Raw genomic sequence first — 16994 nt, 5'->3', positions numbered from 1 at the left:
ATTTATAAATAGTATATGTTATATATTATTTTATATTTGTAATATACCTATATTATATATTTTATATATATTATAAAAATTATATGTACATATATACTAGGCAACAAATATAAAGAGACTAATATTTTAGTTCTTTTATACTCACCATATGTCTTAGGCTGACCATTTATGATTTTAGGCTCTATTTGAATTTTACCAAATAGTAAATTGACCAAGATTCAAAGTAAAAGAAAGATAAGTGTTCATTTGTTCAACACCCCACTGAAAAGATGTGGACAAACATTTCCATTCCTTTCACTAGCTTAAGTGCATGACTGATTGAAAGCTGAAGACAGACAACTTTAGGATTTGGCACCTGTAGTTGAAGTGCATTATTGCCTGCAGTGCGTTTCCTCCACCAGTGGAAATATCTCCTTCAAACCCTGGCAGAAGCGGTATCACAACATACACTCGGTATCTCTGGTTTGCCCTGCAAAAGTCAGACCCAGAGAGTCAACAAAAAATTGATACATACAGAAACAGTTTAAAATGACAGCTGAGCATTTCACACGCTCTTAGCCACTGTGCTAATGGCTTCTGACAGTATGTTTCATCTCATCTGAGACTTTAGAGTGCTCTTGGATTGGAGGCCAGAAGCCATTTTCCTGCTAACAGCTCATAAAAAAATGGAAAAAATAAGCAAACTTGGCAGTAAAGTGGGAACTGTACTCATCTCTATAGTATAGACCTTTATAGGGGGGTTATAACAAACTTTTCCCAAAGCCTATCATTATAGTTTCATGTATAACAAGTGATATCTATAGTTATATCCTAGCTCAAAGCCTGGCAAATAGTTGGCATTCAGGTAATAGTTGCTGAGTAGATGATTCCTCACAGCTTATATCTCTGGGGCAAAAAGACATACTGGGCCTATACACCATTTTCTGATACAGAAATCATCATTGTTTAAAAACACTAATTCAGCTCTGACAGCTTTGGTTTAGAGGCAGAATGTTACCCTGGGTCCTTCAAGAATTCTGAGCGACTGGTGATTTTTAAATCCCCTGCATGTAGAACACATTCTTTTTTTTACTCACTCTCCCAAATGATTAAAAGAAAAGCTGTCGAGTAGGCTTAGCTACTCAATGATGGCACAAATAGAAGAAAGTGAGACTTTTTCCTTTGATCAACGTTCGGAAAGTAAAAATTTGTAGAAGTATGTTCAAATGGGCATTGCTATGGGGAGGCACGGCCGTTAAAGTCTTTGTCTCTACTTAGAAGATACAACAAGAAGAAGAGAAAGCCTGGAAATGACTGTGGCACTCACTGTGGATCCCAGCCATATATTTCCGGGAGGGGGCGTCTATATTCACACACAGGTGCTGATACTGGTTAATTTTAAAGTCCAATCCTACTTAATGTTCATAATACCAAATTTCTAAAGTTTATGTCTTCTCAATAACTACATTTTTCTTTCGTGTGAATATCATTATACTCTCTGACAGGTCAGATTTCACTATTGATTTCTCTAAATGCCAATGACTATATCAGGACATGTGGAAAGTGACATTTAGGGCAGAAGTGACAGCCTATAGGAATCTGAAGGCCAGTGACCTTAACTGGTGCTGAGACACCAGGCATCTGAAGCACGTTGTTGTAATGGTGGGGATTAATCACTAGATGGCAAACAAAGTATGAGGTGGAAAATAAACCATCAAAAAAAAAAAAAAAAAAAAGGGTAAAGTGTTAAAGTTCTCTCCCTGATAAGGGTAAGAGGCTCACTTCCCTAAATGGTAAACAGGATAACGAAAAGAATGGAAAGAATCTGTAAGCTCTTTCCTCATAGACAGTACGTATTTAAAAGGCCAACCCCCCCTGGCCGGTTGGCTCAGCGGTAGAGCGTCGGCCTAGCGTGCGGAGGACCTGGGTTCGATTCCCGGCCAGGGCACACAGGAGAAGCGCCCATTTGCTTCTCCACCCCTCCCCCTCCTTCCTCTCTGTCTCTCTCTTCTCCTCCCGCAGCCAAGGCTCCATTGGAGCAAAGATGGCCCGGGCGCTGGGGATGGCTCTATGGCCTCTGCCTCAGGCACTAGAGTGGCTCTGGTCGCAATATGGCGACACCCAGGATGGGCAGAGCATCGCCCCCTGGTGGGCAGAGTGTCGCCCCATGGTGGGCGTGCCGGGTAGATCCCGGTCGGGCGCATGTGGGAGTCTGTCTGACTGTCTCTCCCCATTTCCAGCTTCAGAAAAATGAAAAAAAAAAAAAAAGGCTAAACCAATTAAACTGGACACTTAGAAATGGACACTAGCAGGCTTCCACTGCTTCTCCAGCTTCAGTATGACCCTTCCGGCCCACTGAACCTTTGCTCTGAGGCGCACCTTGCAGCTAAGGAGGGTTGGCTTGGCTGCCTCCGAGTCGGGAATTCCCGAAGGTTCCCTTCCCGGTCAAGCCGTCCGAGACCTTCCCATCAAAAGTGGTTTGCTCTGCCTCTGTGCTCCCACAGCACAGCATTGAACATCCACTCACACCCTCCCGGCCAACGCAATAGTGATACACACATCTGCTGCCTAGGCTGTGGTTAAATTCTTCTGAAAAGAATGTATGTCCACATATCTTTCTTTTTTAAGCAGTGCCCAATAGAGAATCCTTGTACACAGTATGCACTTGGTACTATGTTTTTTGGAAGAATGAAGTCAGGTTGGAAGAATGTTTCTGGGAAGAAGAAGTTAAGCTGCAAGTATGTTTTTCTTTCAATTAAATTACATCTTATTTGAATTTTTATTGTGGTAAAAATATATTACATAAGATTTGCCATTTTATCCATTTTTAAGTGGACCATTCAGTGGTGTGATTTACATTCACATGTTGTATAACTATCATGACATTTTGAACCCTGAGAAAGAAGATACTTACTAAGAAGGGCTCCTGGTGGCTAGCTGGGCTCAAATGTAAAACAACAACAACAAACAAACAAACAAACATAAAACCCACTTCTACTTAGGGGCTTCATGCAAACTGCACTTCAGGGAGAAGCTTGCACTAACCTGCCTCCCTGCCCTGTGTTTCTGCAGTCTGAACCAGCCTTTATAAAGAGGGTCTAGGAATCCTATTTCAACCAACAGGACTGAGGCTTTCCTCATCCAATTGGAGATGGACAGTTCCAACCAATCAGGGTGGCTATATTCTGCCCAATCAGGGCACTGCCTCTAGGACCAAACAAACTGCAAAGATTTGGAGTCCTCATTTGCAGGAGAACAGATGAATCAGGGTACACAGGAGGGGAGCACACTTTCCCTTTCTACCCAGGACTGAAGACTGCATCTCCCTGGCTGAGCTGAAACACTGAGTCTTGACAGAGCAGAATAGAGCAAAGCAGCACAGGCCAGAACACACTGGCCCAGAACAGAGCAGACCAAGCACACTGGAGGGGACCAGTGTAGGCAAAGGAGACCAGCAAGGAGCAGAGCAGAGCTGTCTAGTCTGAGGGGTCCTGGCCCAGGGCAGCCCTGCCCTAGGGTCGCCTCACTGCCAAGCTGTTTCACAGCTGTGTTGTATCCTAGTTGAGCTGTTTTGCACGAAATAAAGTTTCCTTCTTCACTGTACCCCAAATTGGGAATTCCTGTCAGCGTTGAATTGGCATCAAGGCCCATCAGTTGACAATATCAATTTCCAAAACTTTTTCATGATCTCAAACAGAAACTCTGTGCTAATTAAGCAATAAAACCCCTATCCCCTCTCTGCAAATTTTGGTAACCTCTAATCTACTCTCTGTCTCTATGGATTTGACTATTCTAGGTATTTCATCTAAGTGGAATCATATAATATTTGTCTTTTTGTATTTGACTTAATTACTTAGCATAATGTCCTCAAGATTCATCCATGTTATAGCATGTGTCAGAATTTCTTTCTTCTTATGGCTAAACAATATTCTGTTGTATGTATAACCCACATTTTGTTTATTTGGTCATCTGTTGATGGGTACTTGTGTTGTTTCCACATTTTGACTATTGTGAATAATGCTGCAATGAATGTTGGCATATAGTATCTCAGTCCCTGATTTTAGTTTTTTTAGGGATATGTACCCAAAAATGGCATTGCTGGGTCATATAGTTATTTTATGTTTAGCTTTTTGAGGAACGACCAAATTACTTTTTCTAGTGGATAATATATGCTCATACTATCAAATTTAAGAGGCAGTAGAAGATTATATGATTTGAAAAAAATTCTTCTTTAAGCCAAGACATGGAAACAACCAAAGCATCCTTGATAGATGACTGGATAAAGAAAACATGGTACATAGATACAATGTAATGCTATTCAGCCATAAGAAAGGATGAAATACTGCCACTTATGACAACATAGATGGATCTCGAGATTATTGTGCTAAGCAAAATAAGTTAGAAAAAGTCAACAAATTTCACTCATATGTGGCATATAAAACTGAAAACAGAAATGAAAAAACAAAATAAAAAGCAAAAACTCATAGACACAGATGCCAGTGTAGCGGTTACCACAGGAAGGGGGAGGGAATAGTAACAGGTAAAGGAGGCCAAATACATGATGACGAGAGAAGACTTGTCTTTGGGTGATGAGTGCACAATGCAATATACAGATAATGTATCATAGAATTGTATGCCATTACCACCTCAAGAAACTTAAGTTAAAGAATGTAACCCCTCCCCCAAGTTCTCTTTCACTCCTTTGTTCATAGCCCTCTATCCACTTCCTGAGAGCAACTCCTATTACTTTCCATGTTCTTTAGAAATAGTCTATAAATTTATAAGCATAGATATATATTCTTTTCTTCTACACAACTGTTAGGATTGAACTATGAACTATGAACACTATTTTGAATGTTGCTTGTAACATTTATCAGTGTATCCTGAAAATTCTGTAGATAGAGGTGCCCATTTTTTAACATCAGTGACCTAGTATGTCACCACACATCCATACCATAATATTCAAACCAGTTCTCTACTGGTAGGCTCTTAAATTGTTTCTAATTTTTTGTTATTCCAAAGTTATTTTGCTAGGCATATTGACCCACAAAAGCTTTTTCTCACATTTGTCGGAAAAATTTTAGTAGTATTGCTAGTCTTGTCACCAAGTGTTTGTGGTTCTGGTTGTAAAAGACAGTTCCCTCTTATCTTAATAAAAGCAAAAATGACATAAAAGTGGAGACCTTATATGTAGGATATTGAGAAGTGTCCTATAAAAATCTTATATCTTCAGATACAAAATTCTCACAAGTTTACTTTTTTAAAATCAGAATATTCACATTTTCTTGGGACCCTGTTAGCATCTTATTAAATAAAGCCTTTTCTTTTTTACAATGTAGTAGTTCTTGATTTTCCTGAATGATGAAAATTTTAAACTGTGTTCAGCAAATTAGCAGAAACAACTTAGATTTTCATTATTGTAGAAAACAAGGGCTCTAGAATTTCAAACCATAAAATTGTTAAGTTTAAGGCAATGAAGAAAAAATTCTATTTGAGAGTATATCCAATCACCTTCCTTGATCCCATTCACAGAAAACAACAGTTCCCAGCTGCTGAGGATTCTAATTTCTTCTGAAACATGGCACCTCGGCACCTTGGGGTGGTGTAATGATAGCAATCAGTGGAAGTCAAGAACCGGAGCTCCTAATGTGCATAATTATTTATGACCTAAAAGCCACATAAAAACTAGTAGGCACCAAGCCATCATGCAAGCAATCACTCCATCCACTTTAGTCCAGAACAATTTTATAAAACTGCATTCTCAGGCATTTTGTTAAAATAAGTTTTTCGTTCAAAACTCAGTCACTTATATAGCAGTGCATAATAGCTAGAAATTGGAGATAAATGTTGAATAATAAAGGGATGGTTAACAAAATTATGCTATAGCCACTCAATAGATATAATGTTTTCCAGCCCCTAAAGATGACCACTATGATGACCTACTAGCAAAATAATTCTTGTTCTGTGTTAAAATGGCCCCAATGCAAAGTTACAAGATAATTACAAATGTGGCAGGCTGATACTATGAAATATCAAGTAATTTTCCCCTTAAAGATGTTAACTACCCCTACTCTGTGACTGAAGATATGAAGCAGGCATTGCTCCTAGGTGGCACTCTCAAAGAGGAACCAGGGCACAAAGATGTCAGCTTCTTAGATTTGAGGAACTAGAGATTCTTTGAGCAGGAGTATAAAGAAAGATGAGACTCCATTCAGGGATTCTGTCCTTTGCCTTTAAGCAGAATTCCAGGGAGAACAGGACACACCCCATCACCTTTCAGACATGAGGATCTGAGCTTTGTTTCCAGAGGAACTACAGAGAAACACCCACCAGCTCATGTGATGTGACAACAATAGAGGAGAAGTAGCAGAAGGCAGGAGGACAGGAGAAGGCTGAGGCCAAGTTACAGTCAGCTGATGCCAGAACAAGCCAGAGACAGATCAATGCTGAGATCTGGAAGCCCCGCCCCAAAGATGTAGGCCTGCTCAGTGGCTATACCGAGGATGAGAATGTGTAGGACCCTGGCTGATGGCATACTGAGCAGAAAAAACAAGAAATCACAGAATCTGTCCACACTTATCAGGAAGTACCTAAACTAAATGTCCTTCTATTGTGTGGAAATGGACTTGAGACAGATGAGCTGGCGAGCAACAGGAAAAGCAAATAAGTTACAATTCAACATAAAATATAACTATGTATAGTAACATGAACAGTCTGACCAGGCAGTGGCACAGTGGATAGAGTGTTGGACTGGGATGTGAAGGACCAAGGATCAAAACCCCGAGGTTGCCAGCTTGAGTGAGGGCTCTTCCAGCTTGAGTGCAGGCTCACTGGCTTGATTGTGAGGTTGCTGGCTTGAGCTCAAGGTCACTGGCTTGAGCAAGGGGTCACTGGCTTGACTGAAGCCCCTAAGTCAAGGCACATATCGGAAAGCAATCGAACAACTAAGGTGCCACAACAAAGAATTAATGCTGAGATGACGTCAGAGTAATGGTGGGGTAGGAAGCAATACCAATAAATCTCCCCCAAAACTCAACAAGATCTTCAACCAGAAACAGAAAAACCTATCCTTGGAGCCTCCAGATGTTTCGCAATACACCCGAAGGTATGGTCGAGCGAAAAATTGGCTAAATATATAACCAAACCCCGAAGGAAATAGGGAGTAAGAAATGCTCCGCCTTCCTCATTAACCAAAACAGGGCTGCTTTCACTGGGAACTGAGAGTATAGAAACTAAGGCGGGCAAAGGGGGTGAATAGATCCAGGCCGTGGCACAAACGGCCAAACCAGGCTGTGGCATGGAGATCCAAGCCAAGGAAAAACTGTTCCTGTGGCAACCTGGGCAATACAAGCTAACACTCGCGCCAAACCCAGACAAAGAAAGACAAGTGTGGGAGCCATTTTCCCTGATCCCCTGGTCGGCGCGGGCAGATAGTGGGCGAGAGATTCCTTCCAAAGTCCCGGGAGTGGGTGCCCGTGTTATCCCACAGAGAGGCAGAGTCAGAGGCCTTTGTGTGGGGCGAAAGCGGAATCTCCGGACTGCCTCAGCGCCCTGAAAAAGCCACGCACAGGGAGGGAGCAAGAATTAATTCCAATGCTGGAACTTTTCCATGCGGGTGGGGGTTTCACTCAGAGGGTGAGGTGGCCGGCCCGATATCCTGGTCTGCGCGCGGAGATAGTGAGTGAGAGATTCCTCCGAGTGCCTCGGCACTGTGCGCCCGTGTTATCCCACAGAGGAGCAGAGTCAGGGGCCTTTGTGTGGGCCAAAAACAGAATCTCGGGCCACCCCAGCGCCTTGAAAAAGCCGCGCACAGGGACGGAGCGAGAGCCAATTCCAACGCTGGAACTTTTCCATGCGGGTGGGGGTTTCACTCAGAGTGTGAGACTGCCAGGCTGATATCCTGGTCTGGGTGCGCAGATAGTGAGCAAGAGTTTCCTCCAAGCACCCCGGGAGTGGGCGCCCGCCCGTGTTACCAGAGTGGCAGAGCCAGAGGTCTTTGAGTGGGCGGAAAGCCCTGCCTGATTATGCTAGCAGCTCTGACTGACTGAGCCTTACCCAGAGCCCTGTGCTGAGTGGGAATAGAGTGGAGAGTTGCCAGCTCTTTGAGCCTCTTACTATCCAGGCAGAGGCAGCAGCAAACCCATAGCTGGATTATCAGGCTACTAATTGAGGAAGGAAAGACTAGTAGAGAGGCTCCAGGAACACGGACTCTCTCACTGGCAGAGCCTATGAATGCTAATGAGCCTCGACTGCCAACGAGACTGAAGCACAATACATGACATCGCCATAGAGACTTATCAACTGCAAATCTCTACCTGAGCATGCCAAAGGGGCAGAACCTGGGGTACAGAGTCACCGACCAGGAAGAGGGAGAGAAAAGAAAAAGCAAGAAAACAACCTCTCCAAATCAAGAATAATCTGCAGACTTTATAACCTATCCCATTTTATTATATTTGTTTGTTTGTTTCTCTTATCTTCATTCTTGATATATTTTTTTTTCCTCCTCCATTTTGGTCGATTAACTCTCTACCGGTCTTAATCTCTCGTCTCCTTGAACTACACTACCCATAAGTGTTACATCTCCCATTATCTTTTCTTTCCTCTTCCTTTCTCTCTATGAGGGTTGCACTCCAAAACTCACAACTCTCACTCTCTCTCTCTCTCTCTCTCTCTCCTCTGTTTTCTTTTTTCTTCTTTTAGTGGTTCCCTCTTTTTTTTCTCTCTCTCTCTCTTTCTTTTCTCCCTCTATATTAGTTTCTTCCTTTCTCCTTTATGTATCCTCTCATTCAAACCTCAATAACGAACAATATCTTATCTGGGACTCAAACTTATGTTTGTGGCATTTTGGGGGTTTTTTACTTCACCTTTTTAACTCACTAGCAGTGCTCCCATCCCTGGCTCTCCATTTTATCTAGTTCTTGTTCCACTAAATACAATAGTAATTTTTTAATTTGTCCCCCCATTTTCCTGTTTCCCTCTTATTCCTCTCATCATAACTCTTAGTCAACCAACACCTAAAAGCAAATCATTTTATTCTTGACCCAAAATTTTCCTTATTTGCTTTTTGTGAGTCCATAAGCCCTTCTTTCCCCCCCCCCTTTATTACTTTTCCCCAACTCAGGCCCTCCATTAAAGTCATTGTTTGTTCTATTTAACACAATATAATTCACAGTTCACCACAAGATTTTCTCAAGAAAGAGGGGAGAGAAGAAGAGAAGAAAAAAGAAGGGGAAAAATAATTTCCTTTTTTAAAAATTTTTATTTTATTTTATTTTTCATTATTTCATTATTCATTTTTTAAAAAAAAACAACTCTTCGATTTTTTTTAACTTTTTATTTTTTATTAAATCTCATTAATACTATCAACAAAACCACCCTCAGATGCCATTAAGGAAGAGAAATTGAATGTCATGGATACAAAAGAAAGAGAGGTAACACAGCTAGATGAGGAAAAATCTATAGAGAAAAAATTTAATATTTTGGAAACCTCGGAGCTAAATAACAGAGAATTCAGGATAGAAATCCTAAAAATCCTCCGAGATATACAAGAAAACACAGAAAGGCAATTTAGGGAGCTCAGAAAACAACTCAATGAACACAAGGAATATATTTCCAAGGAAATTGAAACTATAAAAACAAATCAAACAGAGATGAAAAACTCAATTCACGAGCTGAAAAACGAGGAAACAAGCTTAGCTAATAGAACAGGTCAGATAGAAGAGAGGATTAGTGAGATAGAGGACAAGCAACTTGAGGCACAACAGAGAGAAGAAGAAAGAGAATCAAAAATTTAAAAAAAAATGAGATAGCCCTACAGGAATTATCTGACTCCATCAAAAAGAATAACATAAGAATAATAGGTATACCAGAGGGAGAAGAGAGATAAAATGAAATGGAGAACATACTCAAACAAATAATAGATGAGAACTTCCCAAGCCTGTGGAAAGAACTAAAGCCTCAAATTCAAGAAGCAAACAGAACTCCAAGTTTTCTTAACCCCAACAAACCTACTCCAAGGCACATCATAATGAAATTAGCACAAACCAACAGCAAAGAAAAAACTCTCAAGGCAGCCAGGAAAAAAAAGAATACAACATATAAAGGAAGGCGTATTAGATTATCATCAGATTTCTCAGCAGAAACTCTACAAGCTAGAAGAGAGTGGACCCCAATATTTAAAGTCCTGAAAGAGAGGAACTTTCAGCCACAAATACTATACCCATCAAAGCTATCCTTCAAATATGAAGGAGAAATAAAAACATTCACAGATACAGAAAAGATGAGGGAATTTATCATCAGAAAACCCCCACTCCAGGAATTACTAAAGGGGGTTCTCCAATCAGATACAAAGAACAAAACAAAAAAAACAAAGCCACAAGTAAAAGCTCCAAGAAGAACACAATAAAACCAAATTTAAACTGTGACAACAACTAAAAGAAAGGGGGGAGAGGATGGAGATTACCAGTAGCAAAGGACGATGGAGTGCAAAAGTACTTACAAAATAGTGCGCTACAATGAACAGGGTAGGAACCTTTTTCATTACTTAAAGGTAACCACCATTGAAAAACCACCACAGAAGCACATGAGATAAAAAAGATAGCAACAGAGGAAAGATGTATGGAATACAACCAAATAAAAACAAAAGATAGAAAAACGAAAGAGAAGGATCAAACAAGGCACAAAACTAACAGAAAGCAATATATAAAATGGCAATAGGGAACTCACAAGTGTCAATAATTACACTAAATGTAAATGGATTAAACTCACCAATAAAAAGGCACAGAGTAGCAGAATGAATTAAAAAAGAAAATCCAACTGTATGCTGCCTACAGGAAACTCATCTAAGTAACAAGGATAAAAACAAATTCAAAGTGAAAGGCTGGAAAACAATACTCCAAGCAAATAACATCCAAAAAAAAGCAGGCGTAGCAATACTCATATCTGATAATGCTGACTACAAGACAGGAAAAGTACTCAGAGACAAAAATGGCCATTTCATAATGGCTAAGGGGACACTGAATCAAGAAGACATAACAATTCTTAATATATATGCACCAAACCAAGGAGCACCAAAATATATAAGACAGCTACTTATTGACCTTAAAACAAAAACTGACAAAAATACAATCATACTTGGAGACCTCAATACACCGCTGACGGCTTCAGATCGGTCATCCAAACAGAGAATCAACAAAGATAAAGTGGCCTTAAACAAAACACTAGAGCACCTGCATATGATAGACATCTACAGGACATTTCATCCCAAAGTGACTGAGTATACATTTTTCTCCAGTGTACATGGATCATTCTCAAGAATTGACCATATGTTGGGCCACAAAAACAACATCAGCAAATTCAGAAAAATCGAAGTTGTACCAAGCATATTTTCTGATCATAAAGCCTTGAAACTAGAATTCAACTGCAAAAAAGAGGAAAAAAATCTCACAAAAATGTGGAAACTAAAAAACATACATTTAAAAAATGAATGGGTAAAAGAAGAAATAAGTGCAGAGATCAAAAGATATATACAGACTAATGAAAATGACAATACGCCATATCAGAATCTATGGAATGCAGCAAAAGCAGTGATAAGAGGGAAGTTCTTATCACTTCAGTCATATATGAACAAACAAGAGAGAGCCCAAGTGAACCACTTAACTTCACAACTTAAGGAACTAGAAAAAGAAGAACAAAGACAACCCAAAACCAGTCGAAGAAAGGAGATAATAAAAATCAGAGCAGAAATAAATGAAATAGAGAACAGAAAAACTATAGAAAAAATTAATAGAACAAGGAGCTGGTTCTTTGAAAAGATCAACAAAATTGACAAACCATTGGCAAGACTTACCAAGGAAAAAAGAGAAAGAACTCATATAAACAAAAACCAAAATGAAAGAGGAGAAATCACCACGGACACCGCAGATATACAAAGAATTATTGTAGAATACTATGAAAAGCTTTATGCCACTAAATTCAACAACCTAGAAGAAATGGATAAATTCCTAGAACAATACAACCTTCCCAGACTGAGTCAAGAAGAAGCAGAAAGCCTAAACAGACCGATTAGTAGAGAAGAAATAGAAAAAACCATTAAAAACCTCCCCAAAAATAAAAGTCCAGGCCCTGATGGCTATACCAGCGAATTTTATCAAACATTCAAAGAAGACTTGGTTCCTATTCTACTGAAAGTCTTCCAAAAACTTGAAGAAGAAGCAATACTTCCAAACACATTTTATGAGGCAACATAACCCTCATACCAAAACCAGGCAAGGATGGCACACACACAAAAAAACTACAGACCAATATTTCTAATGAATACAGATGCTAAAATACTAAACAAAATACTAGCAAATCGAATACAACAACATATTAAAAAAATAATACATCATGATCAAGTGGGATTCATCCCAGAATCACAAGGATGGTTCAACATACGAAAAACGGTTAACGTAATTCACCATATCAACAAAACAAAGAACAAAAACCACATGATCTTATCAATAGACGCAGAAAAGGCTTTCGATAAAATACAACACAATTTTATGTTTAAGACTCTCAACAAAATGGGTATAGAAGGAATATATCTCAACATGATAAAGGCCATATATGATAAACCATCAGCTAACATCATATTAAATGGCACTAAACTGAAGGCTTTCCCCCTTAAATCAGGAACAAGACAGGGTTGTCCACTCTCTCCACTCTTATTTAATGTGGTACTAGAGGTTCTTGCCAGAGCAATCAGACAAGACAAAGAAATAAAAGGCATCCATATCGGAGAAGAAGAAGTAAAGGTATCACTTTTTGCAGAGGATATGATCCTATACATCAAAAATCCCAAAGAATCCACAAAAAGACTACTAGAAACAATAAGCCAATACAGTAAGGTCGCAGGATACAAAATTAACATACAGAAGTCAATAGCCTTTCTATATGCCAACAATGAAACAATTGAGAACGAACTCAAAAGAATAATCCCCTTCATGATTGTAACAAAAAAAATAAAATACTTAGAAATAAACATAACAAAGAATGTAAAGGACTTATATAATGAAAACTATAAACCATTGTTAAGGGAAATCGAAAAAGATATAATGAGATGAAAGAATATTCCTTGTTCTTGGTTAGGAAGAATAAATATAATCAAGATGGCTATATTACCCAAAGCAATATACAAATTTAATGCAATTCCCATCAAAATTCCAATGACATTTTTTAAAGAAATGGAGCAAAAAATCATCAGATTTATATGGAATTATAAAAAACCCTGAATAGCCAAAGCAATTCTAAAGAAAAAGAATGAAGCTGGGGGCATTACAACACCTGACTTCAAACTATATTATAGGGCCACGACAATCAAAACAGCATGGTATTGGCAGAAAAATAGACACTCAGACCAATGGAACAGAATAGAAAACCCAGAAATAAAACCACATATATATAGTGAAATAATTTTTGATAAAGGGGCCAACAACACACAATGGAGAAAAGAAAGCCTCTTCAATAAATGGTGCTGGGAAAACTGGAAAGCCACATGCAAAAGAACGAAACTGGACTACAGTATGTCCCCCTGTACTAAAATTAACTCAAAATGGATCAAAGATCTAAACATAAGACCTGAAACAATTAAGTACATAGAAGAAGACATAGGTACTCAACTCATGGACCTGGGTTTTAAAGAGCATTTTATGAATTTGACTCCAAAGGCAAGAGAAGTGAAGGCAAAAATTAATGAATGGGAACATCATACTAAGAAGTTTTTGCTCAGCAAGAGAAACTGATAACAAAATAAACAGCCAGCCAACTAAATGGGAAATGATATTTTCAAACAACAGCTCAGATAAGGGCCTAATATCCAAAATATACAAAGAACTCATAAAACTCAACAACAAACAAACAAACAATCCAATAAAAAAATGGGAAGAGGACATGAACAGACACTTCTCCCAGGAAGAAGTACAAATGGCCAACAGATATACGAAAAGATGCTCATCTTCTTTAGTTATTAGAGAAATATAAATCAAAACGGCAATGAGATACCACCTCACACCTGTTAGATTAGCTATTATTAACAAGACAGGTAATAGCAAATGTTGGAGACGCTGTGGAGAAAAAGGAACCCTCATACACTGTTGGTGGGACTATAAAGTAGTACAACCATTATGGAAGAAAATATGATGATTCCTCAAAGAACTGAAAATAGAACTACCATATGACCCAGCAATCCCTCTACTGGGTATATACCCCCAAAACTCAGAAACATTGCTACATAAAGACACATGCAGCCCCATGTTCATTGCAGCATTGTTCACAGTGGCCAGGACATGGAAACAACCAAAAAGCCCGTCAATAGATGACTGGATAAAGAAGATGTGGCACATATACACTATGGAATACTACTGAGCCATAAGAAATGATGACATCGGATCATTTACAGCAAAATGGTGGGATCTTGATAACATTATACGAGGTGAAATAAGTAAATCAGAAAAAACCAGGAACTGCATTATTCCATACGTAGGTGGGACATAAAAGTGAAACTAAGAGACATTGATAAGAGTGTGGTGGTTACGGGGGGAGGGGGGAAAGGGAGAGGGAAAGAGTGAGGGGGAGGGGCACAAAGAAAACTAGATAGAAGATGACAGAGGACAATCTGACTTTGGGTGATGGGTATGCAACATAATTGAACGACAAGATAACCTGGACTTGTTATCTTTGAATATATGCATTCTGATTTATTGATGTCGCTCCATTAAAAAAAAAAAATTGAATATTTGGTAGAATTCAAAAAAAAAAAAAGAATTAATGGTTCTCATCTCTCTCCCTTCCTGTCTGTCTGTCCCTATCTGTCCCTTTGACTCTCTTTCATTGTCAAAAATAAAAAATAAAAAGGAAATGGGAAAATAAAAAGTGAATTTTTAGGTTAATGAGAACGTGGGATGATTAATAATATTTTTAACTTTTGTGATTGCTCTAATGCTATTTCTACCCGTAAAAAGGGGTATGTAGTAATTTACCAAGTACACAGGCTATAGCAGGGGCTCTCCTCTACTGCTTCCCCTCATTCTTCTCTCTGTAAAACCCTCCTCCTGCACCTCGAGGCCATCCTCAGTATGGAGGGCTGTCAGGAGGAGCGAGGTCTGCGATCCGTAAGAAGGCCCCAAAGGGGGCCACTGTGCTTCTCTAGTGACCAGTGACGGGCACTTTATTTTTTGAGAACTTGAGATTTATAGATCCTATTTCATTGCCGCAAACTTCAAGAGCTGGTTATAAATCCTGTCATTGATGTAGATTTTACAGCAGAGAATGCTTCCAGAAACACGAAGAATTGTGGTTGGGCCGTGGTGTTTTGTGTGGAGAGAACTTGATACTGCAGTGGTATCAGTTATGTCAGGACTGGATCTAGCTTCTCAGTGGTTTGGGACATAACCCACTTTATTTTGTCTGGGATGTCTTTTAAAATGCAGTGGAACTTTGTGGGCTTCAGCTTTCTCATCTGGAAATGAGAGAGTTGGCTAAAATCAGCACTAGAAATGCTGGCCTTATTTAGCACTGACTTTGAATATTTTATGTGTGACTTTACAGATTGTGACGGTTTATATACTGTAGTGCACACACACGATTTTGTCATTGGTTATCTTTATAAAGTGGCAAGTTTTTAAATGCAGGAGTGTTCAGAGTTAACTCAATATGTAGGTTTGTTTCTCTCTGGACTCGGCAGTCTCCGGCAGCCATGTCCCTCAGTGGCCTCCAGATGAGATTCTATCTACCCTTTATTCAGCTGTTCTCACGATGGCTCCAACATTTTCATTCTTACTTTTTAAACAGTCTCTCCCTTCCCTCTTTTCCGTGCCTGGGCACATGCTTGGGTTCTACATGATTGCTGCCTCTTCCTGGAGCTTATCTTTATGTCTCTCTATCTGCTGAGATGACCATTTATACAATTTTGGAATCAAGTAAAAATAATTAAACGATCTAAATCAAAAGTTCTCTGGCAACCTGTGGTGGCGCAGTGGATAAAGCGTCGACCTGGAAATGCTGAGGTCGCTGGTTCGAAACCCTGGGCTTGCCTGGTCAAGGCACATATGGGAGTTGATGCTTCCAGCTCCTCCCCCCTTCTCTCTCTCTCTCTTCTTTCTCCCTCTCTGTCTCTCTCTCTCCCTCTCTCTCTCCTCTCTAAAAATAAATAAATTAAAAAAAATTAAAAAAAAAAAAGTTCTCTGGCTGTGATACTTTGTCATCTCTGTACCAGTGTAACTTCTTCTCTGGAAATGTTATAGAGCTCAAAATGATCCCACCTGCACAAAACAAATGTGAAACCAGTAGATGGCATACTTAATGTAAATCTTTTTTATTCCTTTTATTATAACTTCAGTTTTAATTTCTTTGAGACACACCCAATGTGTCTTATTTGGTATACAAATTATAGGATATGGTAATTATAAGGTGTAGATTTTACTTTAAGCCTAAAACATTTTTATCTGTCAAGTAACAACTTTTAAAAATAAAATATTTATCTGATTTTATCATTTTAAAGTATCTCTCATAGATTTCTTGAAGAACTTTTCTACTTCCTGTGTCTGCGAGGTGAAACGTGGTGATGTCCTAAAGACATGGCTGGAGTCTCAGTTCAATCCGTCAATAGAAGTATGACTTGGGCAAGTTTCCTAATCTCATTTGGCCTCAACTGCCTCATCTGCACAATGGAAATACTTGTGCATCCACATCATAAGGTTACAGTGAGAACTGAATGAAGTAATGCATATAATGCACTTTGGATTTTAAACAACTCAACAATTTATAACATTCTTATTCAATTAACAATGAGTGATTTCCATCAGAAAGCTTGTACACCTTCAAAGAATAATAAATAGGGTTTAAAATTAAAATAAAACAAAGCAAAACTGAACTCACATTATACCTTTAAACTGAACTCACATTATACTTCAGAATACCTTTCACTTCACTTTATATTTTGGGGGAGGGTATTATGGAATCAATAACAGGGAATCCAA

General features: G+C 39.1%; 1 protein-coding gene across 6 annotated transcripts in view; it reads right to left on the bottom strand.

The window, feature by feature from the left end:
* Positions 1-16994, bottom strand: part of PLD1 (phospholipase D1) — a 315252-nt gene that overhangs the window by 51250 nt on the left and 247008 nt on the right. For 5 of the 6 annotated variants that reach the window (XM_066241913.1, XM_066241915.1, XM_066241909.1 and 2 more), the window contains one exon: positions 356-469. The exons of the other annotated variant lie outside the window; for it this stretch is intronic. In XM_066241913.1, coding sequence (XP_066098010.1) covers positions 356-469 — 114 coding nt within the window. The remainder of the gene's footprint in view (positions 1-355; positions 470-16994) is intronic. 6 annotated transcript variants of the gene reach the window in all.

Source organism: Saccopteryx bilineata, chromosome 8 (assembly GCF_036850765.1).
Source record: "Saccopteryx bilineata isolate mSacBil1 chromosome 8, mSacBil1_pri_phased_curated, whole genome shotgun sequence".
NCBI lineage: Eukaryota > Metazoa > Chordata > Mammalia > Chiroptera > Emballonuridae > Saccopteryx > Saccopteryx bilineata.
Note: the sequence above shows the minus strand (reverse complement) of the source record. Positions and strands in the feature narration are given on the sequence as shown.